The 27,508-nt window shown below is 40.6% G+C and overlaps 1 protein-coding gene across 12 annotated transcripts in view; it reads right to left on the bottom strand.

Moving 5' to 3' along the window:
- Ptprt (protein tyrosine phosphatase receptor type T) overlaps window positions 1-27,508 on the bottom strand; it is a 1,076,931-nt gene that overhangs the window by 576,247 nt on the left and 473,176 nt on the right. For all 12 annotated transcript variants that reach the window (XM_076930177.1, XM_076930174.1, XM_034495571.2 and 9 more), the window contains exon 7: window positions 866-1,159. In XM_076930177.1, coding sequence (XP_076786292.1) covers window positions 866-1,159 — 294 coding nt within the window. The remainder of the gene's footprint in view (window positions 1-865; window positions 1,160-27,508) is intronic.

Genomic DNA, 27,508 nt, shown 5'->3' on the forward strand with positions numbered 1-27,508 from the left:
GATGATAAGAAGATAATGCGAGTTTTTAAAAAAAAAAAATGAACATCAGTCTCCCTTAATTTCATAAGTTCCATTCAGAGATCCAATCTTAGCAAACAGGCAAAGCCAAGAAGCCACAGGAATATAGTTGTATACAGAGAACCCTCCTAGTCACACCCACAAGTCAACAGCTCTTAACCAGAAACAGCTGGGGAACAACTGGAGCCAGAAAACCACAGTCAAAGGAGAATCCAAAGGCCTCTAGTGGCAGGTCAGACTCTTAAGCAGAAACCAGCATCCCCTGGAGTATTTAGAGTTGGGTAGTTCTCAGGGACCAAGACAATTTCAGAGTCAATTCTGAGACACTTTCAGAACCAGGAAGCCATAAAGAAATAGCTGGAAGTAGGATCTCCTCAGAGACAAAACTAGAACCAGGAACCACCAGGTCAATGACCAGACCCAGTCTGTTTGGTCCTGGGCCAAACAAACTATACATATTAGATATACAAATGGAACCAGAAGCGTGCAGGGATGTAGTCTACATGGGGATTTGAGGGGGACAGTCAGAGGCAAAATCCCTCAGTGACACAGAACTAAGACCCCCTCAGAGACATGCAAATGGCACCGGGATTTCTCATCATGATGGAGCCAATGTCCCATCAGAAATACTGTCAACATGATGAGCATTTCCATGAATCAACCAAAGGCAGAGGGTCCTTAGAATCACAGCCAGAGCTGGGAGCATCTCTCAAGTATGAGAAAACCCTTAATTGTCTTTCAATAAAAGGACACAGATTTACACCAAAGGGACTAGGAATGACCTGTGCCCAAAAGGCAAGAGGAGGACCATTCAGAAGAACAGCTCAGCATCTGGAGGTATCCTTACCGGCACACTTGGTCCTGGTAGTGAGGGGAGGTCCTGGTGGTCCTGTCCCCCCCTCGCCTGGTCGTGTGAGCAGCACCCGGATCTCGTACTCCACATCAGGGTCCAGATGCCAGAGCTTGTAGTTGGGAGAGTCCACGATGTGGGTCTCGGCCCAGGTGCCTGTGGTCGTGCGGTATTCTACCTCCTTCAGAATGATGGGGCCATCCCCAATAATGGAGTTGGCGTTTGGTTTAATCCACAGGTAGGTGGCCCCCACGGCCAGTAGTTCTGGGGGAGCAATGGGCGTGGGAGGCTCTGAAAGAAAGCAGGCAACAAAGGAATTTCAGTCCTAAGTGGCACCTTGAGGTGGATCAGCAGGACCCACACAATGAAAGGAAAGAACCGATTACTGAAAGTTGTTCCTGACCTCTATGTGAAGTATGTGACATTCATATGAGTGTGTGTGTGTGTGTGTGTGTGTGTGTGTGTGTGTGTTCCCACTTACTGTTACTTGGGCGAATATGTGTTTAAGGATGACTGGTTGAGCCTTCATTACCTGTCAGGGGATGATTCTCCCTTCCTCAGCAACTACTAAGTACTTGCTTGAAGCTCTTCATTTAGGTGTAGAGCCTTGTAAGATTTTTCCCATATACTCTGGTGTTGTCATTATGAGGGTCTTGTTTAGGGACAATGCTATTGAAATTCCATGGATGCAGCTGTCTCATATACAAAAGCCATCATCTCACATCACATGCCTTCAACCTGTGGCTCTTCCAGTCTTTAACCTCCTCTTCCAAGTTCTGTTCTGAACCTTAGTTGTAGGGGCTGTGTTATAGATAGATGCACCAATAGGGTTGCATTGCTTTCTCAATTTTGCCAATTGTGGGTATGCTAGGTCTCTTTATGTCAACTTGACACAAGCTAGAGTCATTGGAGAGGAGGAATCCTCAATTAAGAAAATGCCTCCATAAAAATCGGGCTGCAGGTAAACCTGTAAGGCATTTTCTTAATTAGTGTTTGCTGTGGGAAGGCTCAGTCCATTGTGGGCAGGGCCAGTCCTGGGATGGTCGTCCTGGGTTCTATAAGAAAGCAGACTGAGCAAGCCGTGAGAGCAAGCCACTAAGCAGCACCCTTCTGTGGTGTCTGCATCAGCTCCTGCCTCCAGGTTCCTGCCTTGTTTGAGTTCCTGTCCTGACTTTCTTCACTGATGAACTACAACGTAGAAGTGTAAGAGAAATAAGCCTCTTTCTCCACAGGTTGCTTCTGTCATGGTGTTTCATCGTAGCAATAGTAACCAATCAGCTCCATCTACTGCAAAAAGAATTCTCTTTGATAGGGTGTGAGAGCAACATGTAACATGTATCTGTGGGCATAAAGCTAAGTAGGTAGAATACAGTTAAATACTACACTGGTCTAGAAATGCAACTGGACTCCAGAATCTCATCAGCCATGGGTAACTAGATAGGTTTCTAATACCAGTCATAAATCCCCTCCCATTAAAGAGCCTTAACTTCAATCAGACAGCTGATAGTTAATCCCAAGACTTCATTGACACTATTGCACAACGTCTTGCCATCCTAGTAATTGTCATGGTAGGTAGCTGGGTGAAACAACAGATTGCTTTTATAGTGGTGCATCTTGCATGAAACCTCTGGAAGCTCTGAGAACTCATTCTCAGGGAGGAGGCTTCTGGTTGGTTCCCCTGCAGATCCCATAGACTATTAGCAGAAATCTCTGCGGATGATGATATAAACACAGATAGAAAAAGGACGGTGCAACAAAAATTCAGCTTCTCCCTCATCCTGACAGGTTCCTGCCAGCAGAGAGCATCCTTGGCCAGTAGGAGCCCAGCAAGAATCAAGAGCCAAAGGAAAGGTCATACCAAGTTACCTACTAACTGATGTACATGGCACCTTACTTAGGCAGTATATACTTAACCAAACAGACCTAGTCAAACTCACAGAGCAGTGAAGTGGAATGAAACGCATAAACATCATACTGGGCCTCCATTATGTAGACCAGGCTGGCCTCAGGCTCACTATCCCAAGCTGGCCTCAAATGCCAGATTCTCTTGCCTCATCTGTCCAAATTTAGAGATTACCAGTATGCATCACCATACTTTACCAAGTGGCAATTTGTTTCTCAAAATATTTTATTTTCTGAAAAATTATTTTATTTGGAGCTGGAGAGATAGCTCAGTGGATAGCACCATTTGCTTGGTCTTGAAAAGAACCTGAGATCCAGTCCCAGCACCCACATGGTAGTTCATAACCATTCGTAACTCCAGTTCCATGGCTCTGACACCTTTTTCCAACATTCATGGACACCAGGCACACAAGTGGTACACAAACACACACTCAAGTTAAGCATTCATACACATAAAATAAAATGAACAAATCGTTTAAAACTTAAATATTTTATTTAGTATTCACACGTGCATAGTATTTGTACAGGACTTCCACAAGATCAACCAGAACCCAATCATAGATAGGAAAGGAACTCCTAACATACCACCCCTATTTGAGGAATATGATACCCACAGGGAGAGTGAGAGTCACTGTTTTTCAGGGATGTGGACTCTGAGATACAACCCATGATCCAAAGAATTTATTTTATTTCTGATTGTGCATAAGTGTGTAAGTATTTACATGTGTGTGCAGATGCCTGCAAAGTCTGGAAGAGAATATCAGATCTCCTAGGCTTGGAGCTACAGGTAGCAGTGAGCTATCTGATGTGGCACTGAGAACCACACACTAGCTTTCCACAAGAACAGGAAGTACTCATAGCCACTGAAATCTCTTCAGCACCTCCACTCCCATTTTGCTTGTTCATTTTTGTTTTTTAAAACAACCTTGGTCTGTTCATCATTTTTATTTGTGACAAACACAGACAAACACATTTCTGCAGATTTCAATCCAGTTCTTACTCATGTACTTACGTTGTTTCCCCTTGTTTCAGTGACACACAAGCCAGATGTAGATGTATTCTGCGTACCTCACATTAAGCACCCTCATAGTTTTGGTTATGGGATACAGGGGGTTTAGTGTCTTTTCTAGGTACTGAATAATTACCAAGTTATCATTCTAGTTATTCTCCTGTTGTTGGACACATGGGCTGTTCTAAGTTCTTCTATGGTAAATAATTTTGCCACAGACATCTCTATGCAAATTATTTCAGGCCTTCCTGGCTGAATCTGGTAGTGTTTCATAACCAAAGGCCAGGAATGGGATTGTCTGCCAAAGGGAATGAACAAATTCTTGAATCCTACAGCAAAATGTTGAGGTGATAGGGTAAACAGTCAGATGCAGATTTATTTAAACACTCTTTACCATGGAGAGTCTCTGGGTCCTTAGATGTACAAATGAAGGCCTGAGTTTAGTTTGGGAACTCAGGTGGGACTTTAGGATAGAGAGCTCATTCTGTGGTTTTGCCTTTAATTAATTACCTAGCATTAAAAGGTTCTCCAGAAGCAGAATAATCTACTATGAAACAGGGGTGGACAATACAGTCTCAATGTGACTCGAAGCTCATCTTGAGGGACAACTTCAGATTGTCTCTATTATTGCTCGCCATTTGGTCAGAGAAAGGAATTAAGCAGATTAGTCAAGCTAGGTGCTTTTCTTTACAAAGCCATGGAGGTTATTACTCAAGACCTTGTTATCTCAAAGGTGTTTGCAAATTGATTTGGGGATAATTTGTTCCAGGTAGAGAAGTTAAGTTGGCAGGCAGATAATTTCTGGGCTCGTCCTTTGTGCATTTTAAATATATAGAGCCTCTGACTGCCATTATCAACCCCCAGGAGCTCCCATCAGTCTCCAGTGAGGCCTCACGGGTGATATTCTGTAGCTCCGTGATGACTCTGCCTAATTCCTTAATATAATTATTCACAGACCGGCTCTGGACAGGATGAAGAGCAACCCACTCCGATGCTGTGGGGCTGAGCAGTGGCTGCATTAAGCTCTTCCATCGACTTTCTCCCACGGTTTACTGCTCTCCTATTTCAGGCATTAGCAGTTTTCAATTTCTGACCACCAGAAAGAAAATATAGTATTAATCTTTCCAAACATTTACTCTCTTTTCATGTATTTCTAATGGGAGGTGGAAATACAATAACAAACATCTTCTTGAGTGTATAAATGTCCCCGTCTCAAATGGCAGGTTCACAAGTTTCATGTGCAGTCTAGACATTGTGGCATACCCATGTCTCTCTTTCTCCTCAAAAGTAGACCAGGTAAATTCAGCATAGTGTTTCCTGGTATTTCAGTATCTTAAAGCATTAGATAATTGCTTTTGGCTTTTATATTTTTATTTTCCTCTTTTTTTGTGATATGCTGGTTTAAAACTGGTATTATTTAGAAGGCATGTATACAAGTGTTAAAGGGAGAAAGAGGCAGGAGTGAGGGACGGAACTTTCTTGTTAACAAACAATATGTCATTTTAAATGAATAAAAAGTCATACATTGCTTCTTATCATAATTCTCTTCTACATCTAAGATGAACACTCCAGTTAGAACGTGCAAGAGATGCACATGGACATTCAGTCCAGCTTAGATGTAGCCATCCTAAGATCTCAAAGATATCCAGAGTCTCAGACGGCAGTACAAGATATATTTAAAGGAAATGGGGCAGGTAGAGCATTAGAACTCAGGTCCAGATTCTTCCCCCCCCTTTCTCATTTTACATTTATACATTTATGGAACTAAGCAGAAGTGTCATTAAAAATGTGTATACCAGGAGTGTTTAATTTTGAGTAATACAGAGACCCTAAAACTCCAATAAGAAATTAGGTGTTCTTTAGAGAAATATGAAAAAGTTCACTGCCCAGAGTTCTTTGCATTATTTCAGAAATTTGTGAGTCCTTTTGTTATAGTTAATATTCCTCAGCAACTTAACTGGATTTAGAGTCAGACAGGAGATGAGACATACTTCTGGGCATATCCATCTGGTGGTTTCCAGAGAGGTTTGGCTGAGGAAAGACCTACCCTGAATGTGAGTAACACTGTGCCGTGGACTGGGCTCCTGGAGCTTATTAAGAAGGGTAGGGGAAGGAAAGTGGTTAGGGAGCAGCAGAATTCATATGCCTCTACTCCCTGAGGACAGACGCAATGTGACCAGCTGTCTCAAGGTCCACCACCATGTCTTTCCTGTTCTGATTGACAGCACACCCCTAAAAAAAAAAGGCAAAATAAAATTCCCCACCCATCAGTTGTTTTGGCAAGTATTTTGCCACAGCAACAAAAATAAATGAAAAATAAACTTCTGCACCCATGTATGAGTCTATGCATTGAAAATATGAGAGAATCTACTGACCAACCACATACCCATATCTTACATTTTGATGACACTCCAGACTACCCAATGTCGCAGGGACTGGGGACGGGAACAGAAACAGAAGTGAGATTACATTTAACATTTCCAGGTTCCCAGGTTCCCAACCTTTCACCCAACCTTTGGGTGAAAATATGTGTGGCAAAGGTTTCCATAGAACAAGGATGTGTAAATGTCTAGGTCCCATGAAAACGATGTAGCCAACATACTCTGGGGTATATCCATGACATAGCATGTAGTCTTCTACAAATGCATGCTTCCAGGACTAGAGATGTAGCTCAGTTGTTACATGTTTATCTAACACAGAGCCCAGACTTCAAGTCCCAACACTTTATATACTGAATGTAATGGCCCACACCTACATCCTCAAGAGGTAGAGGCAGAAGGGCCAGAAGTTTAAGGTCATCTTTAGATACATAATAAGTTCAAGACCAATTTGAGATACATGAGACCCCATCACTAAAAAAGAATAAAATGTTTTCAAATCCACTTCTCTTCACACCAAGGACTCCGTTAAGGTCTTGAGATGAACACCTTGGCAGGCAGAAGTTCCCTGTGAGAGAAATCCCAATTTCTGTAGACCTATGTGTGCATCTCACTGCCAGCAAAAGTAGCCTGTACATGGAATCAAGCGGTGACAATAAACATAGACACTGTGCCATGGAATTGGAGAGTATCATAGCTGAGAAAAGCAAGAATGGCAAACTGTGGTGCGAGTCATACTGCAGGTGACAGCCTGTGAAGTACAGGCTATTGATCAGGTAAGGTCTTCCAGGGGAAGTTTAAGGGAAAAGATTGTTGTGTTCAGACATTCCTGGGGGGGCGGGGGGGGGTTCCCCTAAGTCTGTATTGCTTAGGCACAAGTCACCCAAGTCTAGCCCAGTCAACAACTAAAGCTGTGTATTTCAAGCCCTCATTCTACAAATGTTCCTGAGATGCTGGAGTGTTCTGTGGGTTGATTCAGACAATTAAATAATGGAAATGAGAATATTATTCCCTCTAGTGGGCTGACTGCGTGGAAGGGGTCACAAGGAAAACTTCTGGAGTTTGGAAATTTTCTGTGCCTTGAATAGAGTTACATAACTGTTCTAGTTTGCTTTCTATTGCTGTGATAAAGACCATGACTGAAAGAAACATGGAGAGGAAAAAAAAATGATTTCACCTTGAAAGTTCCAGTTCATCGCTGAGGCATCCAAAGCAAAAGCTCAAGGAAGGAACCATGAAGCGAAGTTGCTTCCTGGCTTGCTCCCAGTGGCTCACTCAGCCCATTCTTTTTCTAGAACCCAGGACCACCTGCACAGAAATAATACCACCCACAGTGGGCTGGGCCTCCCACACCAATCATTAGCCAAGAACATGCCCCAGAGACATGCCCACAGATCAGTCTGATGGAAGGAGGCCTGTCCTCAGTTGATGTTCTCTTCCTAGCTTGTGTCAAGTTGACAAACTGCTTACCAGCACAATGACACTCATGAAAAGGGACTTTAAAAGACAGCCATTGTTGTGTATGGAAATGGTCTCTTTAAGCATTACAAAAACAAAACAAAACAAAACCTGGGCTGACAAGCTGACTCATCCAGTCAAAGCTTTTGAAGCACAAGACTTGAGTTCAATCTACAGAATTCATGTTAAAATGCCAAACACCACATCTCAGTTCTGTAATCCCTGAACTCCTGTAGCGAGATGGGAGGCAGACACAGGAGAATTGCTTGGATGCTCTTGGGCCGCCATGGAGGGTGTAGCTCAGCAATGCAGCAGCAAAAAAGAACTATCTCAACAAGGTAGAGGGAGAAACAGATACTTCAAGTTGTCTTCTGAATTCCACATATATGAACACACAGAGAGATGACTATATTTATAAATCACAAAACACAAATAAAAATATTATTATTCCTGGTCAATAAAGGAGAAAGAATGTTCACAGGGAGACATGTTGCTAAATTTATTTGGAATGAATCCCAAAGGGTTTATAAGAGACAAGGCACGACACTTAAGAACACATACTGCTCTTTCAGAGAACCTGAATCCAATGCCCAACACTCATGTTGGGGAGCTTACAATCACTTGTAACTTCAGCTCCAGGAATCTGGCAACTCTAGGTTCTAAAGGTATCGGAACTCACGCACATATAAACACACATAGACATATACACAGAGATATACATAATTAAAAATAAGAAGTTGCTATTAAAAAGAGGTGAGTTTCCAACCCTGTGTCATTTATCTCTAAGCAATTCTATTCTTACTGTCTGATCTTGACTGCCTAAGGCATTCCCTAGTGCTCAGCCGCTCAGACCCAGCGAGCTTCCATCCAGGAGCTTCCCTGCGCATGTAACCCAATCAACCCCTCTCTGATCCCCAGCATCCTCTATGCAAAGACAAGTGATTGACACATGATGGCATCTCTGCTCACAAAGTTGAAAATCAGATCAAGGGGGATAAAAGCCTGCTGTTAGGGAGCTATAGCCTGACTTGGAAAAGGCATTGGTCCCCTCTGGTTAGACATCAAAGCCTACTGAGGAAAAAGATGTTGTGAACCACCCTCAAACCCTGGGCTACAGCTGCCCTCGGGATGCCAAACTCTCCTTCAGTGTGTAGATGGTGTTGTGACCCCCTTAATGTAATTCGGCTTCATCCTCAGGGAAGCAATCTTCAGACCAATTCTGTCTTTCTTTTCCCTGCTGTGAGCACTTGTAACAGTTTGACTCCCAGGAATTCCTACAGAGAGCAAAAGTGCTTCAAATCGCTGAAGATGGATCGGTGTGTATATGCATTGTCTGCTTCGGACAAAAATCAAATGTTCTGAAGAAAACTGGATGTCACTAAGAAGTGCAGGGAACCTTGGTATGGTTCGTGTAAGGATAACACAGCCTCTGGCACATGCCATTGCCTTCTTAATTCTAACAGAGCTCTCATTTTAACTTCAATTTACTGGTCATATGGTCTTGGAGGTACCACTTCATAGGTCTAACAGCACATACACATATGTACCCAGGGAGACACGTTGCTGTACTGTCATCCTTTCATAACTTTATATAGGCTATTCTCTTCAGGTAAGGTGTTTTTCCTCTTACCCTTAACTGAGCCATGTACCCTCTCCGTTTTTCAAATCTGCAATAAAACTACTTTTGTCACATGGACCACTGGCCCATCTGCAATAAAACTACTTTTGTCACATGGACCACTGGCCCATCTGCAAAGATGCTCAAAGTCACTGTAGTAATCGAACTGATGCTTCGGCAAGACTACTGTATAAAATAATGCATTAAGGACCAAAAGATGAAGGGGAGTTAGCCTGAGGCCAGAGTTTAAGAGGAGCTAGCCTGCAGTCAGAGTTCAAGTCTTTTTTGCCCTGCATTCACTAGCCAAACACAAGACTCTGAACAGTTCACCTGATCATTGTGGGGTTGGTTTTCTCACCTCTAGAATGGAAAACTGCTTCCTGACATAAATTGCAGAAATATTTACATTTTTCAGCTAAAACTACAGGGATTCCCCATGCATTCACTGATCTTCTCTGCCTTTTAGAGCCAGTAGTGACCCTGGTTTCTTCCTCATGCTCACCTTGGCTGGGGTCCACGCAGTCTCTGAGGACAGTCAGATGACTCACAACATACCAACAGGTGACACTGGAACATATTCTTTCTCCCTCATCTTGAACTTTTGACAAGAAGTTAAAACACTGAGCAAAAGAACTCAAGGTGAGAGATTTATTTTAGATGAGGATTCTGGATGTTCCATCATGGCAGGGAGGCCAAAGTGTGTGTGGGGGGGTATTTTTATCATATTAACAACCAGAAGACATTGAGGCAGGCAGGGAAGGGGGGGGAGAGGGACAGAGAGAGAGAGAGAGAGAGAGAGAGAGAGAGAGAGAGAGAGGTGTGAGAGAGACACACAGAGACAGACAGACAGAGACAGAGAGAATATTACTGCCTTTCTTTTTGTTGTTTTGTTGTTGTTGTTTTCCTATAAGGATCACTACCCAATACAGATGATGTCAATCACCTTCAGTATAGGGCCCCTCTATAGTTAAACCTCCCTGGAAATATGGAAACGCCCACACAAATGCATCCGGGGGTGTCCTTTACTAATATTGTGAGCATCTTTCAATCCAATCAAATCAGCAAAGGGTCACAGTTGAAAAAGTACTTGATGTCTTCACTGGGTGTGGTAAAACACACTTATATCAGTACCTGGAAGGCTGACAGCGGAGGATAGTGAGTTCCAGGCTGGTATAAATTACGTAGTGAAAACCTGTCTACAAGTTTAAAAGTGAAGACTTAAATATTTTAGATCTTATTTAAGTGGGTAAGAAAGTAGTTAATAGATTCTCTTTAAAGAAAAGGTCAGTCTAGTGACATGGAGACACAGACATCAGGAGGAATATTGCAGAGAACTATGTGTGAGGATCTGTCAAAGGCATAGAAGAATTTGGAGAGGAACAAAGGAGCAAACAAACAAGCTTGATATGATGGTTTGTGCCTAGTCTTTTGGTAGCTTTCTGTGCCATGTTCCATTGATATCCCTGGGAGGCCTTGCTTTTCTGAAGGGAAACAGAGGAGAAGTGGATCTGGGGAAAAGAGGAGGTCAAGCCAAAGGGTACTGGGAAGAGTCGAGGCAGGGGAAAGTGTGGTGTGAATTTAATATATGAAAGAAAAATAAATTGAAAACTGGAACAAAACGGTATAAGTAAACACAGATGAAGAAAACTTTAAACAAAGTCTCCAGTTTTCAGACTGTGAGGAACACAGAAGGATCCAGACAGAGCCAACCATGAGGCTTGAGCTTAGGCTCACAGAGGCATGTCTTAGAAATATATGACTAAAGAAAAATCCCAAGTATCTAAGAAAACAAATACAGTTATTCACCAAAAACAAAACAGAAAAGTCTTTTTAAAAATGTCAATCACCACACTGTGTCCATTCAATTTGAAACCCAGGGATATGAGGAAAATGAAAATGATACAAATAAAAAATAACCCATGATAGCAGTAAGAGGTGTACAAACTGGACAGTCATAGATACCTGTCTATACCTAGGACATTAAAATGCCTTTTGGTTTTATTATCATAGCAACTCTATGGGTAACAACTGGGAAGATCCACTTTTTTTTCTTTTTCTGAAAAGAAGAAGAGATATCAAGATGAATGTCAAGTAATTAGTCATTCAAAGAACTGAGATTGGGACTGAGGCACCTGCCTAAGTGACTTCACACCCAAGCATCAATATAAGGATAGCATTAGGAACACCGAGCAGAGTACTCCTTAGAAATGTGCGCAGAACTTCAGCCAGAAAAGAGGTTCTTTGTGCACATCCAACTCTCATACATAGAAAAAGCACCACCCACTGTGTTCCTTAAGGAAAACCGACTTGACAGTTTACACCAGTGCATCTTGGGATGACCAATGCCTTCAGATGCCTTCAGATGATCAGTATCATAGTTTCTAAGATGTGACGTTTGAATATGCAACAACCAGTCCTCACGAGAGAACTAGCTGCTACAAGATCTTATTCTCTAAGAGAAGATCCTAGAATAGAATACTAAACCCCACATTCCCTCTATAATGCTCAGGGATCAGCACAGAAGAGAAGCAGGGCCGAGGAAGGACCAGACGCAAACTGTGTTCTGGACCAGACAAGACCTCAGTACTCATGAACCCACAGCAGCTATGGCTGTCTGTACAAGATCAAGCTAGTCAGCATCCTACCACAGAATAGGAAGGGGTTCATCAATCCACCACCCTGACTGAGGACCTATGAACAACTGGTAGTGTCTGGGAGCGAGTCAGTATTTTTTTATGGGTGTGGTTCCCGGTAGGTCACCCACACTTGAGTGGATGGCGGCATACTCATGAGTGTATAGGCAGTACCTACTAGAACTGATGGGATATTTTAAAAGAGAGAGGGGAAGAGAAAAATGAAATTGTGGGGTGAGGAGGCAGAGATGGGCATAGGAGATATTAGGAGGAGCAGTTAGGGGTGAATATAATCAAAATACACTGTATGAAATTCTCAAAAGCTTAGTTTTAAAAAGAAAGAAAACTACCCTACGACAGACTAGACTGAACAGAGCCCACAGTTTCAGGAGACACCTTCCTTCCAGGCATGTTTTATCTGGTGCTTCTAATAAGCCATTCTGTGATAAAATGTTAGCCCTTTCATTAGATACCACAAATGCTTTGGGAAAAAGTCTCCCTCAGACAGACATGTGTAGGTACATATTTAACTAATTCAGACAAGAAAACCAAGTCCTAACTACTTAAGCCTACTAAAACACCAGAGAGCTGGACACGAAAGCACATGCTTTCATGTGCAGTACTGGGGAGGCATTGACAGGAAAATTGTTACAAGGTAGAGGCTAGACATGGTGAGTTCTAAGCCATACTTGTCAGCAGAAGTGAGACAGTCTCAAGAAAAGACAAAAACAAACCAAACTGCTAACACCAAACTGTCAGTGCTTGATATTCTCTTTTTATAGCTATAAGGACATAGGTACATTCCCTATCCCCCACCCAACCCCATCTCTTGGGCAGATGTTTTCTAATAAACCCGCACTGGCTGGCTATTGTAAACATACATGTTTAAATAAGCACGGTTTTCTATATCTCATGTTTTCACACACAGTGTGTCCTTTTGCCATGGTTCATCTCCTCCCATCTGCCCAAACATCTAGGTACCAGGAATCAAGAAGCTTGGCTGCAGCATTCGCAGGTTTCCCGTCAATATCTCAGTAGCAGTGAGAGATATGGCTACTTCTGATCCTGTCCAAAGGCTCCCACTGAGTTGAGACTTGACTTTCAAATAACCTTATAATTAAAAAACGAAAAAACCTAAAAGGTAATTTTTCTCCCTGTAGTGGTCCATGCAATAAGACAAGAATTCTCTCATTATATGGATACCAAAGCTCTGATTTTCATACCACGCAGGTAGTAGTAACCAGAATGGTGTTCTGCTTCTTCTCTTTCCCCAGTACTGAACCATCTCTTTCTGTGTACTATATAAATATATTTCTGTTTCAGCTCCATATGTTATGAAGGATATAGGATGGATATATTCATGAATGATGTTCTATGCATCTAGCACTAGGCTCAGGGCACTAAAATCTTTCATCTAGATGGTGATGTCATTCCCATTTTATAAGTGAAATAACTCCACTAACAAATCTAAGGTTTAAGATGATCAGCTGAACACAATTACAAGAAGGAACCAGGATTCAATCCAAGGAAGACTACAGACAAGTCTATCAGTATTGTCAGTGTTGAGAAGGGTCAAGTGATCCTACCTAGGGTACAGAAGATGATGAAGAAGAGAAGTCAGATCCAGAACTACCCCACACCAGATTCACAGGAGTCAATAGTTATGGAGTTGTGGATGCAGAAGGTACATAGGAACTTATTGTTTCACCTGCCTGAAACAGAGGACCCCAGTATGTGTCTATAACTCAGCTTGAAGATGCCTAGGAATATATTAAGCACACACTCTAGGGACCATACAAGCAGTAAAGCTTTTAAAAGATTTATTTTCATCCACTATGTGAGTGAATGCACATACATGTGCTTATGTGTATGTCTGTGTGTAGGTGAGTGTCAGTGCCTATGGAGTTCAGAAGCATTCATTTCCCTGGAGCAGGTGGTTCTAAACTACCTGATGCAGGTGCTGGGAACCTAATTTGGATTCTTTGCAAGAGCATTGTATGTTCTTAACTTCTGAGCCATCTCTCCAGCCTCTATAGTCTTTATACTGAGAAGGCACACACCTGGACTCTAAGAGGATGATTCTCTCTAGATCTCCAGGTTCATTAAGTTACCCTTGCCCTCTTAACTTTACACACTGTTGATACAGAAACGGCAGGAGACATCTTTTTGTGTGTACTCTTCCCTCTGCTAGATCCCTCTTCCCTTTTTCCAGCTAACTCACTTTTTCTTGTCCTTGAAATTTTAGCTCTCCTGTGGAGTGCCCTCCTGGATGCTCTCATCCTTTTATACTTCGTTCTCTGTGATTTCTGCTATCTTAGCCCAGGTTGTGAGAGGCAGAGTCCAAGACAAGGTTTCTGAAGAAGCAAAAGAGATGAATTCTCGGGATGCAGGATACAGGAAGCAGTGGTGCTAAATAAGAATGTGATTTTGATTTCAGACCAGCTTCAGCCTAATCTTATAGGAGTTCTAAATATGAACTATACCAGTTTTAGGCAAAGGCACCAAAACTACGTAGTATTAATTAGTCCATCTCCCTAGATGCATAGGTATCACTATCTTCCTTGATTTCCCAGCAGTGCAGCTCCCATGTAGCTAAATGTACTTCTTTTGAGACAGGGAATATTAATTTGCTAGGACCTTCTGAAACAATAGGGCACAAAGCAGGCAGCTGAAAATAACTGTCATTTCTCAGCCTGCAGTTCCCAAAGCTAGACATGTGTCACCAAGTTGTCAACGGGACCATTTTCCCTTGAGAGGTTCTAGGGAAGACTCCTTGCTCACCTCTCCAGGTCTCTCATGTCATGTCAACAGTATAAGCTTCTCTGCTTTGTGCATGCATCTTACCTCCCTCTGCCCTGTCTTTATATGATGTTAACATGTGTTTGGGATTTTTACTCAAATTTCCCTCTTTGTATGAAAACTTAGTTCATATTAGATCAATATCTGTTGTAGTTAGGGGTTTCTATTGCTGTGATAAAACACCATGACCAAAATCATCTTAAAGAAGAAACAATTTATTTTGCTTATAGTCCACTGAAAAGGGAAGTCAGGAAAGGAACTCAAGGGAGGAACCTAGAGGCAAGAACTGGTGTGGAATCCATGCAGGAATGCTATGCACTGGCTTGTTTGGCATGGGCTCTAAAACATCAGTCAAAATAGTGCCCTACAGACTTGACTATAGACACATATTACAGAGGCATTTTCTCCACTTCCAGATATGTCTATGTTGTGTTAAGTTGACAAAAGTCAACCAGCATAGGCTACTCTCTCCTTCAGTATGAACTCATTTTTACAAAAATCATAACTTAGAACAATCTATTTTCAAATATATTAGCAATCTGAATTTCCAGAAAGAACAAGACTTTGAAGAGAATACCACCCGCCTTACTGCAAGAGGCAAATATGAAGTTTCAGCTGTCATGACAGAGATGGGTGTTCTGGTCTGGATAAAGATTTAGTGTATGCACTAACAGAAAATTCTATAGCTATATCAGGGAGTATCCCTCCTTTGGGATACCTGTCAATTGCAGAATTTCTACTACATCTTTATATAGATTATCAGAGTGAGGCTCTGTTTCGCCATACTGTAAGGTGTTCAGAATATGCACCATGACACTTTATCCTGAGACTTCAAGTTCTAAGGGCATAATGTAGGCATTATTGAATCTTTCTCTTCCCCAGTGTGGTAGTCTTCACATATCTGAGTATGGGAGCTGTCTTGGGATTCTATGCCATCTCTTGTTATGACCTTCTCACTCTTATATTATCATCATTATATGTATCAGCTACACTTTTGCACAGATGCGACCGAGGCACCTGACAGAATACCTGAAGAAGGAAGCATTTATTTTGACTCATGAGTCAGAGGGTTGCAGTGCATCATGTTGAGCAAGGCAGAGCACAGCAGCTCAGTTCAGTTCCTGTTCACATTACAGTGAACCGGGAAGCAAACAAAAACTGGTAGGAACTGGTGGCAGGGTATAACCATCAAAGACCAACCCACTTCTGCCTACTAACCACCTCCTAAACACAGCATGGCCTCTCTAAATAGTGCCACCAGTTTGGGATCAAGTGTTCTAAATATAAGTCTTGGAGTGGGGTATTTGATAACCAAACTATAAGACATTATTTGAATATCTCTTATTTGGCTGTTTAAGCTGTAATCAGAATTGAATCACTTTGAATCCCAGCTCAACTGTTTTTAGCCATATGCCATAGATATTGGTGGTGCCCAGCCAATTCCTTAGTGCTTAGCACCTCTACACACTAGATACATCCCAGCTCTAGCACCTGGGTTCCCTCTAGGATAATATCACAGGATTGTGTGGGGACCATGACAAGGCAGATGAGATATGCCAAGACTAGACATTACACTCCCAGGGACAACCTTCACCCAAGGAAGGATAAGAGTAGATACCCTAGTTTGCTGGCTCCTTTAAGTAATAAGATAGTGTAATGAGTTTCCTATCTCTTAGATAAACCCCTAGTGACACTGTCATAGTTAGGGTTTTCATTGCTGAGAAGAGACACCATGACCAAGGCAACTCTTATAAAGGACAACACTTAATTGGAACTGGATTACAGGTTCAGTGGTTCAGTCCATTTTCATCATGGCAGGAAGCACAGCAGCAACCAGGGAGGCATGATGCTGGAGGAACTGAGAGTTATATATCTTCATCCAAAGGAAGCCAGGAGCAGACTGTCTCCTAAGTGACTATGAGGATTTCAAAGCCCACCTCCACAATGATGTACTTCCTCCAACAAGGCCACACTTATTCCCAACAAGGCCACACCTCCTAATAGTGTCATTCCCTGCACCAAGCATATTCAAACCACTCATCATCAAAGACATAGCGAGATTACAAAATCCTGAAACTGCCCTTCAGGGTTCTTCGTTCTCTGCCTTACCTCACTATCCCCACTAGAATTCCTCTCAATTTTTAGACCAACTACTTGTAAATATCTCTCACAGTCTGTTTTGGGAGAAATCTAATTTAAATTATTATAAAAACCATGACATATTATTTAATATCTATACCTCAAATTCCCCATTTGAGCTGAAGATGTAGCTCGGTGGATAAAACATTTGTTTAGTGTAAACAAAGCTCTAGGTACAGTCAATCCAAGCATCACAGGGACTAAGTTCATGCCTATATCCCTGAACTTAGAAGGTAGAAACAGAAGGATCAGAAGTTCAAGGTCTTGACGATTTAGCAAGACTGAGGCCAGCCTGGGCAATGTGAAATCTTCTCAAAAATAAACAAGACCTGTAAAGAGCAACAATAAAACCACAAAAAAATCAAACTCTTCATTTATAAACTAGATTAACAATGTGACTTTCCTTACAGGAAATTCCATGAAGGTTAAATAAACCAATATATTAAAAAAAACCAGACCATTCTTAGCACATAAAATGGATGCCATGTTATCTGTTATGAGTACATCTGCCTACCTACCAGTAAGCTAGTCAGTGCAGTGCTCCCAGTTTTCTAATCCCATAGAACAGAAGGATCCCAACACATCCTCCTTCCTACGTCTCAATCTCTGTGTTTTTAAATAAATTTTCACACACAAATACATTCAGGAGCCAACCTCAGTCTACTTAACAGAGTCACAGTTAAACCTATGAAGTCATTTACAAATGCATAATTCAGTAACAACTTAGCACCAGATGAGATTTTATGATCTGCAATCCTCTTGTCTGCCCCTGGCTCCTCTTTGTCCCTCAGTGCCTCATAATTTTCAAGATTACTCTTTGCTGGGCCATTTCCCAAAATTAAGAGCAGAATAATTACGCTAGAAGAGCCTTTTTAAAACTTACTTGCTAATCAGAAGTCTTCAGAATGCATGAATCAAGAGGCTGTCTCCCTCAGAGGAGGACCTAGGAGACCTAGGATTGTCAAGTTTTGCAATCAAGGGATACTCTGCAAAGGCATCTTGTCTCAGAGCAGTAGGGGTCATGTGACAAGCATCCTTTTGTCTTTCTGCCCCACTTTTGCCCAGCAGCCTTGTTGTAGAGAGATGAGTGAGTAGAACTCACATCTTAGTGAGTGTGGATCTCTGAGTTCCTGATATACTCAACTATATACCCATGTGACACTTTGAGAGATACTGCAGGGCAAGAACAACTAATAATCTCCTGGTGTTATGTATCAGCTTCTAGTCCAAGGTTTATTTATATGAACCCATTCATTCCTTGTACTATACCATAAGGTAAATACTATTTTAGGTGCATTTTAAAGATGAGGAAACTAAAGGAATGTGTCTGTCATTCATCTCTGGTCTTTTGGCTCCTTTGTAATAATCAGCTCTCTGACTCTGCAATAGAAACTCACAAATCACACATCCAGGTGCCTATTAATAGAAGATTCTTGAACTTCTCAGACTTCCTAATGCTAAGACTCTTAACACAGGTCCTCATATTGTGGCAACCATGAAACATAAAATTATGTTGTTACTACTTTATTACTATAATTTTGCTACTGTTATGAATCATAATGTAAATATCTGGTGCTCAGGATATCTGATATACAACCTTCAAAGGGATTGTGACCCACAGGTTGAGAACTAGTGCTATAGAGGGAGCTAAACAAAGGATGAAGATGCTCCCTTCTTGTCTCATTGATGGTGTAGCAAGAGGCAGCAGCATTCTGAGCTTTCATTTCTTTCAGTCTTCAGTGCAACCATAATATAGCATCTTGGTAGAAGTATCAGCAGAATGCAGGTCATGCCCTTACTGCTTGTGTACTATTGAATAGCACTCCTCTTTTGGAGGTTCCAGCAACTTGCCCTCCAATGCTCCTTTTCCAGACTTCTAGTCCCCATAGCAACATTTATTTCCTTTGGGTGGCCAAGACCTAGATGTAGCAACTGCTCCCTGTCATTTTCGGGCTACTGTAGCATCTAAATTTTGCTTTGTTAGTCTTCTAACATTTATTTAAAACTCCACCATCAATAAAAGTTCTCTAAAATACCTTGTGTAGTCTGCAGTTTGCTAACCCCTACATGACAAAGCTAGATGTTATAATCATCTTCATTTTCCACATCAAGAAGACAAGGCACACAAGATAAGTAATTTGTTCAAGCCCATGCAGTTAGTACATGATAAAACCAAGATATCCAGATTGCCTTGCTCTAGATTTTTGTGGTGGTTTTTAAAATTATATTTCTACATTTCTACATAGAGCTCACATGTACAAATTAATGGGCAACTTTCATGAGTTAGTTCTCTTCTTCTACCATATAGACTGCAGAAACCAAACTTTTCTAAAACTTGACCAAACTAGTCCCAGGGACTAACCCAGTCAGTGCACAGGCTTGGTGGCAAGTGCATTTTCTGCTTTGCCATATCACTGTCCTAGAATTTATGGTTTTTACTGATTCACCAAACTGCCCCATTGTTCTAACCCCGTGAGCAGCCAGAGAACAAGACAAACACATAAGAGCTGAGCACATAAACTTTTTTATATAACAAACAATTACTGAAAACCAAGTCTACTTGTTCTCAGGAAAATAGATTGAAGCAAATCACTATTGACTCTTGAGAGAAACCAGAGAGTACTGAGTATAACAAATTTAAACCTGGTGGAATGAAAATGAAATTATACAATGGACGGTGGTTTGTAGGACCAGGACTGTACTGAGTTACAGGGTACTGTAACATACAAAAAAAAATATCCCTCAAACAATGTCCAAGTCTTATTTCCAAACTTACAGAACCAAAGGAACTCTGTTAATGTGATGGACACATAGACATTGACTCTATTACCCTGGTTTGTTCAGGTGGGCTCAGCATAAACCCCTACAGTCATCTTAAGTGAAGAAGATAGGAAAAGAATTGGACATTGAGAAATGTTTCTCTATGACTTAGAAGACAGGAACAGAGACCTTATCAGATAGATAGATAGATAGATAGATAGATAGATAGATAGATAGATACATACATACATACATACATACATACATACATACATAGACAGACAGACAGACAGACAGACAGACAGACAGACAGACAGATAGACAAACAGAAAGGCCAAAGCCCTATCCAGCAATGGCCATCTAGCTCAGGTTCTCAAGCCTCCTGAATTCTATAGTCTGAGCCTCTGGATACTCAAAGCATCTTTGACTGAAGTGAAAGCATCAAATTCATGTCCATGAATGAAGGAACAACTTTTCTCCCACAAGGATCTGACTTCTAGTGACCTCTAGAAACTAGAAAAAGTCAGGAAATAAATACTTCTGTGAGTAAAATAAAGGCAGTCCAATGGAGTGGTAGACATCTAACCTCTGGTACTATGGATAAGAAACTTATGTGGTTTAGAGTACAAAGTCTATGGCCAGTTCTTGCGGTATAGATAGGCTATTAATACAAATGAAGATGCCAAGATCGGAGGGAGAAAGTCATAGAGGGCTTTTCAGTGAATTCAAGCCATGGGTGCATTTTTATAAACAGAGACTTTAGGAAGTACAGGTATAAAGTGGGTGCCTCTTAGCTAAGTCTAGGTTACTCTGGAGCTGCATATCCTACAGAAATCCAGGAGATATGAGAAAGCAGCAAAATCTAAAACAGAGAGGTAAATGGGAACCAAGTAGAGTATTCACCATAGCAAGACTTTGTAAGCACTGGTATAATACAGATGTCTATTCCTCTGGGTCAACCCTTTTGAATGTGGGGTAGAGAAAATATCTAAGGGAAGGAAATTAGACTTGCAGATCAATAAGGAAGCCAGCATCAGTTGCCAGTTATGGAGGGAAGAAATGAAGAGGACTGAGGAACATGAATGTCCTGAAGTTGGACAGACTGAGTGAGAGGAACAAGATGCAGGTTTAAGAGACTAAATGGAGATAACATGTGGCCACTGATTGGATAAAAGAAGCAAAGGAGATGGAACCAATACAAGAATATGTTTCAAGAATCCTCCTGGGTTCCTACACAGTCTTCCTTGACTGCAATGCTTGCGTGGTTCATATTAGCTTGTATTTATCCACTTTCCATCCCAGTATTCTAATGCTCTGTGATAGCTCTTCTACTCTATGTCCAAGCCATGTGTGTAATTTCTTTGCAGTTCAAATGGCAGTGTGGAGAATTAAAGGGATGAATGATCCTTGGGTCAAACAGAGGTTGGCTTGCTATCTCTATTGCTTAGTTATGTCACTTTGGGAAAGTTACATCATGCCCTTGAACCTTGGGTTCCTCCTATGTAAAACTGAGGCAACAGAGACTACCTCTTGGTAGATCTTAGTGAAGATCAAATGTAAATGATAAAAACCTGACAAAGCTGATGGCCTTTTTTCCTACCATGGTTTTTCTCTCCATTCCAAAGATGGAGAGAAATGGCCATCTAGCTCAGGATCCTAAGTCTCTTGAGGTCTATAGTCTGAGCGTCTGTATACTCAAAGCATCTTGGACTGAACTGAAAATGTCAAATTCAGGTTCATGAACGAAGAAACAACTTCTCTCCCACAAGGATCTGTGACTCACAGTCAACAAGAACCAGGAGAAAAATTGATGCTGTCACACTAGAATAAGTCTGAGAAAACCCAGTGAAAAGGAGATGCAGAGAGCAAGGGAAGGCACATGCAGTCTAGAGCAACTAGAGACCAGGAAGCTTCATCAGTTGCTATGCTACCAGACACAGAGAGAAAGGCTTACATGGGGGGGGGGGGGGGCTGGAGCTTTAGAGATATTGTTATTTTGCAAATTTCTCTCCTTGGCCTATCCCTATGTGCAAGGGGGAGATGCATAATTAGTCTCTAAGCTGCTGAAATGGCTAGAAGTGACTAAAAGTATAGATTCGTCTGAAGTGTCAAGAAGGGGTGTCCAGATGGATTAAGAAGCTTATCCACATAGCCTGCTCAGTTTGCATGGAGAGTTTAAGAGATGATTGCCCCCTTTATGTAAAGGAACTGAAAAATTAGCTTCTTCCAAATCTCCTCTCATCCCTATAGGGCTGACTCTGTACTCTGCCATATTCTGCCAGGAGAGAGGAGCCAGCAGAGCCTGAGCAACTGCTCACATCACAAAGGTTTCCAAACAAAAAAAATTCTGCAAAACTCTGCAAAGTCTTACAGACTGCAGTATTATCCCCCATCACTCTAACCTAAACAGGTGGATGGTTTAGGCTCCAAGAGAAGAAACAATGGCTTCATGCTAACATCTTCCAGTCTTTCTTCTTCTTCAGCTCCATGCAAATCCACTGTTCACAATCCTTCAATATTCTCAATATTCCTAACAGAGAGTCTACGTATTTCTTGAACATAGACAATGAACTCAAAGAGATATACATTGGCTTCAATAGCATCATAAAAATAACCTGGAACAACTTTGTAGACAAAATTCAACATGATGATACAGAGAAGTTATTTTCAAATTTTTATTCACATAAAAGATTTCAATGAAATTCTATATTCATGCAAATACTTTCTAGAAATATGAAGAGATAATATACATCCAAATTGATTTGGGAAAATAACAACTTTATCATTTATTTGGGAAAATAACAACTTTATTTTAAAATAAATTTATCCAGGATAAATAACAACTCTTTAGAAGGGTATCACACAAAAAGTAACTAGAAAGCCCATCTCTTATAAGCATGGAAATGATATCCTACACACACACACACACACACACATACACACACATACACACACACACATACACACAATCACTTGATTTATAAAATGGAGAACAGATCATGATCATGTTAATTTTATACAAGGAAAACAAGATTGGCTCAAGACCAGGACATCTGTCAGAGGAAAACCACACAATCACTGAAGAAGTGGAGAGAAAAGATGTAAAAGACAGAGTGGTGGGGGAGCAGGGAGAAAAAGATGTAAAAGACAGAGAGAGAGGAGGGGTGCTGGAAAAGGCCTCTGAATGTGAAGTGGATATTATATAAATGAACTCACCACAGCGGCAGTTACCCATACAAGATCTCCATGTAATTGAGAGCTAACCAAGAATGGGAAGGTGTATCAGATGCCTCACTCCTAGCTGAGGAGCTCATGACTGTTGATGGCTATTGAGGAATGAAGAGTCAGTTTACTTTGGGCTGTGATAGCCACTGGTAGCTTGCCCATGTCCCAGTGGATGATCTAATACTTACCAGAAGCACTAATTTAACTTAGGTTGTTTTTTTTTAAAAGACATGAACTTGAGGCTACTATGTTTTACAAGGTGGTGGAAGCTGAGGGTGGGCTAGCATGGGTGTAACAGAGATACCTTGTATACATTCAGGAAATATTCCAAACATTTATTCAATCATACAAAAAGAGGACAAGGAAATATTTGATAAAAGTCAACATCCACTCATATATAATAAAGCTCTTAGCAATTAGTCATAGGAGAGAAGTCCCTTACTGTGGTAAAGGATGTATAAAACAGAAGTCTCAGATCATCATTGACAGTACATTACCTAAGGTTTTCCCTTAACTTTGCCATTTCTACTGGATGCTCTAGCCAGTGCAATGAAACAAGAAGGAGACATAAACATTGGAAAGCAAATAAGAGAGTTTCCTTATTCACAGACTGCAGAGTTGTATATGTAGAAACCCCTCCCCCAGGAAATCTGAAAATATGATTAGCAAAAATATTTTAGCAAGGTTCCATATATTAATATCTGTGGAACATAAAATATTATAAAAAAGAAACATAAAAGATATGATTTGCTGAATAACAGACAATGTAATGACGCTCACTTTGGGTAGAAGTAGCTGTCTCAGAAGTAGCATGAAGTATATAGAGGGCTGAAAATGTTTACGACCATATTCTCACAGTTATATGAATGTGTATTTGCAGAAAATTTGAGATATTCATCTGGTATAACTATCACTTATTTCATTGTGTTATGCTTCAGCAATAAGATAAAGTTTCAACAAAGATACCTAATAATGTACTTATGTATAGTATCTATGCATTTAAGTTTGTATATATTCATGTGTTTCTCTATACTTAAAGCTATATAACATTACTGAAATATGTTTTAAATGTTAAATAAGAATAAAATTCCATGTTGGTGAACTGGAAGAGTGAATATCGTAACGTTGTGGATTACCTAGATTTGAACTACATGGGATCTTTTTGCTTATACTGGTTTCATGGAAAATTTGACAAATGAGTTCTGACGTTTATATAAAAATAGAAAAGGCTTAAAATACTCCAAATAATATTGAGACACAAAAAAAAGCTGGAACATTTATATTTTAGGATCAATATCAAGACTTGCTATCAAGCTCTAGTGATTAAGAAAGTATGGGGGTGACTATAAATAGAAAAACAGGATGAAAAACATTGACAGTCTCACTTAGCTCTGACCCTATCAGCTACAATCTTGTGTGGGTTATTTGTCAACTTGACACAAATTAACATCACCTGGGAAGAGAGAACCTCAACTAAGGAATTGCCTCCCTCAGATTAGCCTGTAGGCAATCTGTGGGAATCTGTGGTATTGGTTAATGACTGATATGGGAAGGCCCAGCCCACTGGAGGGAGTGGTACCTCTGGCAGGAGGTTGTGTTGAATATTAAAGCAAGTTGAGCAAACCAGGAGAAGCAAACAGTAAACAGAGTTGCTCCAGAACCTCTGCTTCAGTTGAGGCCTCCAAGTTCCTGACTGAATTCCTGTCTTGATTTCCTTTGATGATGGACTCCAATCTATAAGATATAATAAACCCTTTCTTCCCTAAGTCAGTTTCAGTCAGCATTGTATCATAGCAACAGACACCAAACTAACACAAATACCAAATTGCCAGGCAAGTACAATAGAGGCACAGTTATTGGTATAACAAACCACTCTGACTCTATTTGAGGCCACTTCCACAAAAAGAAATTCATAACTGGGATTGAAAATCCCTTTAAAAACGTATGGTTGGGCCGGGCAGTGGTGGCGCACACCTTTAATCCCAGCACTTGGGAGGAAGAGACAGGCGGATTTCTCCGTTCAAGTCCAGCCTGGTCTACAGAGTGAGTTCCAGGACAGCCAAGGCTACACAGAGAAATCCTGTTTCAAAAAACCAAAAAACAAACAAACAAACAAAAAAACTTATGGTTGAAACTGGACAAATGGTTCAGGGGTTAAGGAGTACTATCTGCTCTTGCAAAAGACCTGAGTTTAGTTACAGTCAACCATGAAAAAGCTCATAACCCACTGTAAAACTATACTTTGAGCAAATCTGATGCCCTCTCCTGTCTTTTGTAGGCACTATAGATAGGCACATGGAGCACACACATATAAAACAAAACATTAAAAACCAATACAGATTTTAAAATATAGCCATTAAAAAAAATCATGGCTAAGAGCGTTAGGCCTAGGGGGCAAAATTGGCATCATCCTGAGCTGCCTTCAAAATATTTATGTTTCTACCCAAACATAAATGCAACCCTCAACTTCAATCGCAGAAGTTTCACTTTCTGATGATGGTGGTGAATGTAGGGACGAACAACTGTCAAGGCGCTGAGAATAAATGACAGCTGAGTGTTCATCCCTGAACAGACAGTTGCTCCACCCTCTCCCTCCAAGGCTCAAAAGTCTTTGCAGAAGACAGGGAAGAAAAAAAATGTAGAAAGAGATCAGAAAACAGTCTCTGAAATGTTGTCCTCTGCACTTTGTGCACACAGTGCAGTGACGACCTCACAGCATCTATGCCTGTCTCCAGTGAGCCTATGCAAGACTGGGCCTATTAACCCTCAATCACATATTGGAGAAGGACTCAAGAGGTTTTATCATCCCCCTGATAAACTGTTGGTTTTATCAGGCAGCTGTTATCTTTACTTGTGTGCCCATTGAAGAATCCACTAGACTCCAGTAGATAGCTCCAAATTCATAGTCACACAGATAATCCCTGTTAAATAGCATGAATGTAGAAAAAGATTTATGCAAGACAGTAAGTGGAAGAGAGACTAGGGAGTGTGGGAAGGATTACAGTAATCATAATTTACGTTATATGTATAAGAAATTATAAAAAAAACAATTTCAATAACAGTTATAAGAATAGACCGAGGAAGAGAGTAGAACCCAGAAATATATCCATCCATGCATAATCAGTTGATTTATAGCACAGTTACTACTGCTCTGTGGTAGGAGAAGACTAGTGCTCTCGACAATCCAGATGCAGCGGTGGTGCATGAAGTAAACCTGAGTGCTGAGTCCTACCTCACAGCATGTACAAAGTCAATTCATGTATGCTGCAGGCCTGAATAGCAAATAAATAGTCAGGAGTTTAGAAAATAGGATCTGACTAACTATGAGGTAGAAAAAAAATTTAAATGAGAAGCATTTAAAAATAAGCCAAAAAAGGAATTGCTGATAAACTTGGACCACGGGAGTCTCCTACTGATATTTAAAACCACAACTGCCTCTTCTCCATAGTCCCACGTCATCTTCAATCAACAGGAGTCACCAATCTCTTATTCATTTCTACAACTTCGCCATTTCAAGAAATACATAGCTTTTTGGAATTAATCCTTTTTTTTTTCTACATAGCATCATACCTGGAAGATGAAGTCAGGTGTGCATTCCTTCTTATTGTAAAGTAGATTTCAAGGCTTGGTGTGCATACTTTCACTGTCTGCCTGCTCAAGGTGACCTAGACCATCCCCAGTCTTTGGCTATGAGGCATGAAGCCGTTAGGAGCAAGTTTCAGGTTTTTCTGTGATCTTCAATTTTTACGTTTTTGGAATAGATACTTAGAAGGTCAATTTCTGGTTCATATGAAATTTGGGACAGCCAAACTGCCTTCCAGAGATGTTAGAACATGGTAGATTCCCACTGACAATGTAGGAAGGATCCAGCTTCTTGCCAACTGGTTGCAGCCATTCTTTCTTTTTCTCTTTGATGGTTTTCTATATGTACACATGTATTTTCATCATTTTTGCCCCATTATCCTCTACTGGTGTCCTCCTACTGGATCCCCTTTCCCAACAAGCTTTTTCCTAGTTTTCTGTCATATTTTTAGTTTTACAAATGATTCTGGTAACTATATAATAACAGCTCGCTGCATTTTTAATTTCAATTCCTTAAAAGTCAGTGACTGACCACTTTAAGAGTTTACTTTACATCCACAAAAGCTCTTCACTGAAATGCCTGATGATATATCTTGTCTATTTTCTTATTGCCTTAATTTGATGTTGTTTTAATGATGCTTTATATATTCTAAATAGGACTCATCTGTCATATATGGGCTTGGAAAATATGTTTTCTTACTCCATAGCTTGTCTTTTATCTTCCTTGAATGAGCTCTCACAGAGTGAAAAAGCTTTAATTTGGTAAGGTTCAATTTATCAATTTCTCTTTTTATATTGCGTGCTTTTGATGTCAAGTCCACATTAAATTTTGGTCTCACCTAAATTCAGTAATGCTTACAAATCCCTGGCCAATAAAAATGTGCTCAAGCATTCAGTTGACAAACACAACTATGCATGGTTCTATTTTGTACCCTAGAGATTTTTGTCAATAATACAGAATAGTGAAGAAAAAAAATAAGCCTGAATTCTTTTAAAACTTCCAGTGCCTCTGTTCATTTATTTTTTATAAGTATAATATTTTTTTAAATTGGGCTTCAATCAGGATGATGGATAGTTGTTTAAAATTGGGAATTCAAAGAGTACTAAATAAGATATAAGACAGTAAAACTCTGAAGA

The sequence above is a fragment of the Arvicanthis niloticus genome, chromosome 2 (assembly GCF_011762505.2).
Source record: "Arvicanthis niloticus isolate mArvNil1 chromosome 2, mArvNil1.pat.X, whole genome shotgun sequence".
NCBI lineage: Eukaryota > Metazoa > Chordata > Mammalia > Rodentia > Muridae > Arvicanthis > Arvicanthis niloticus.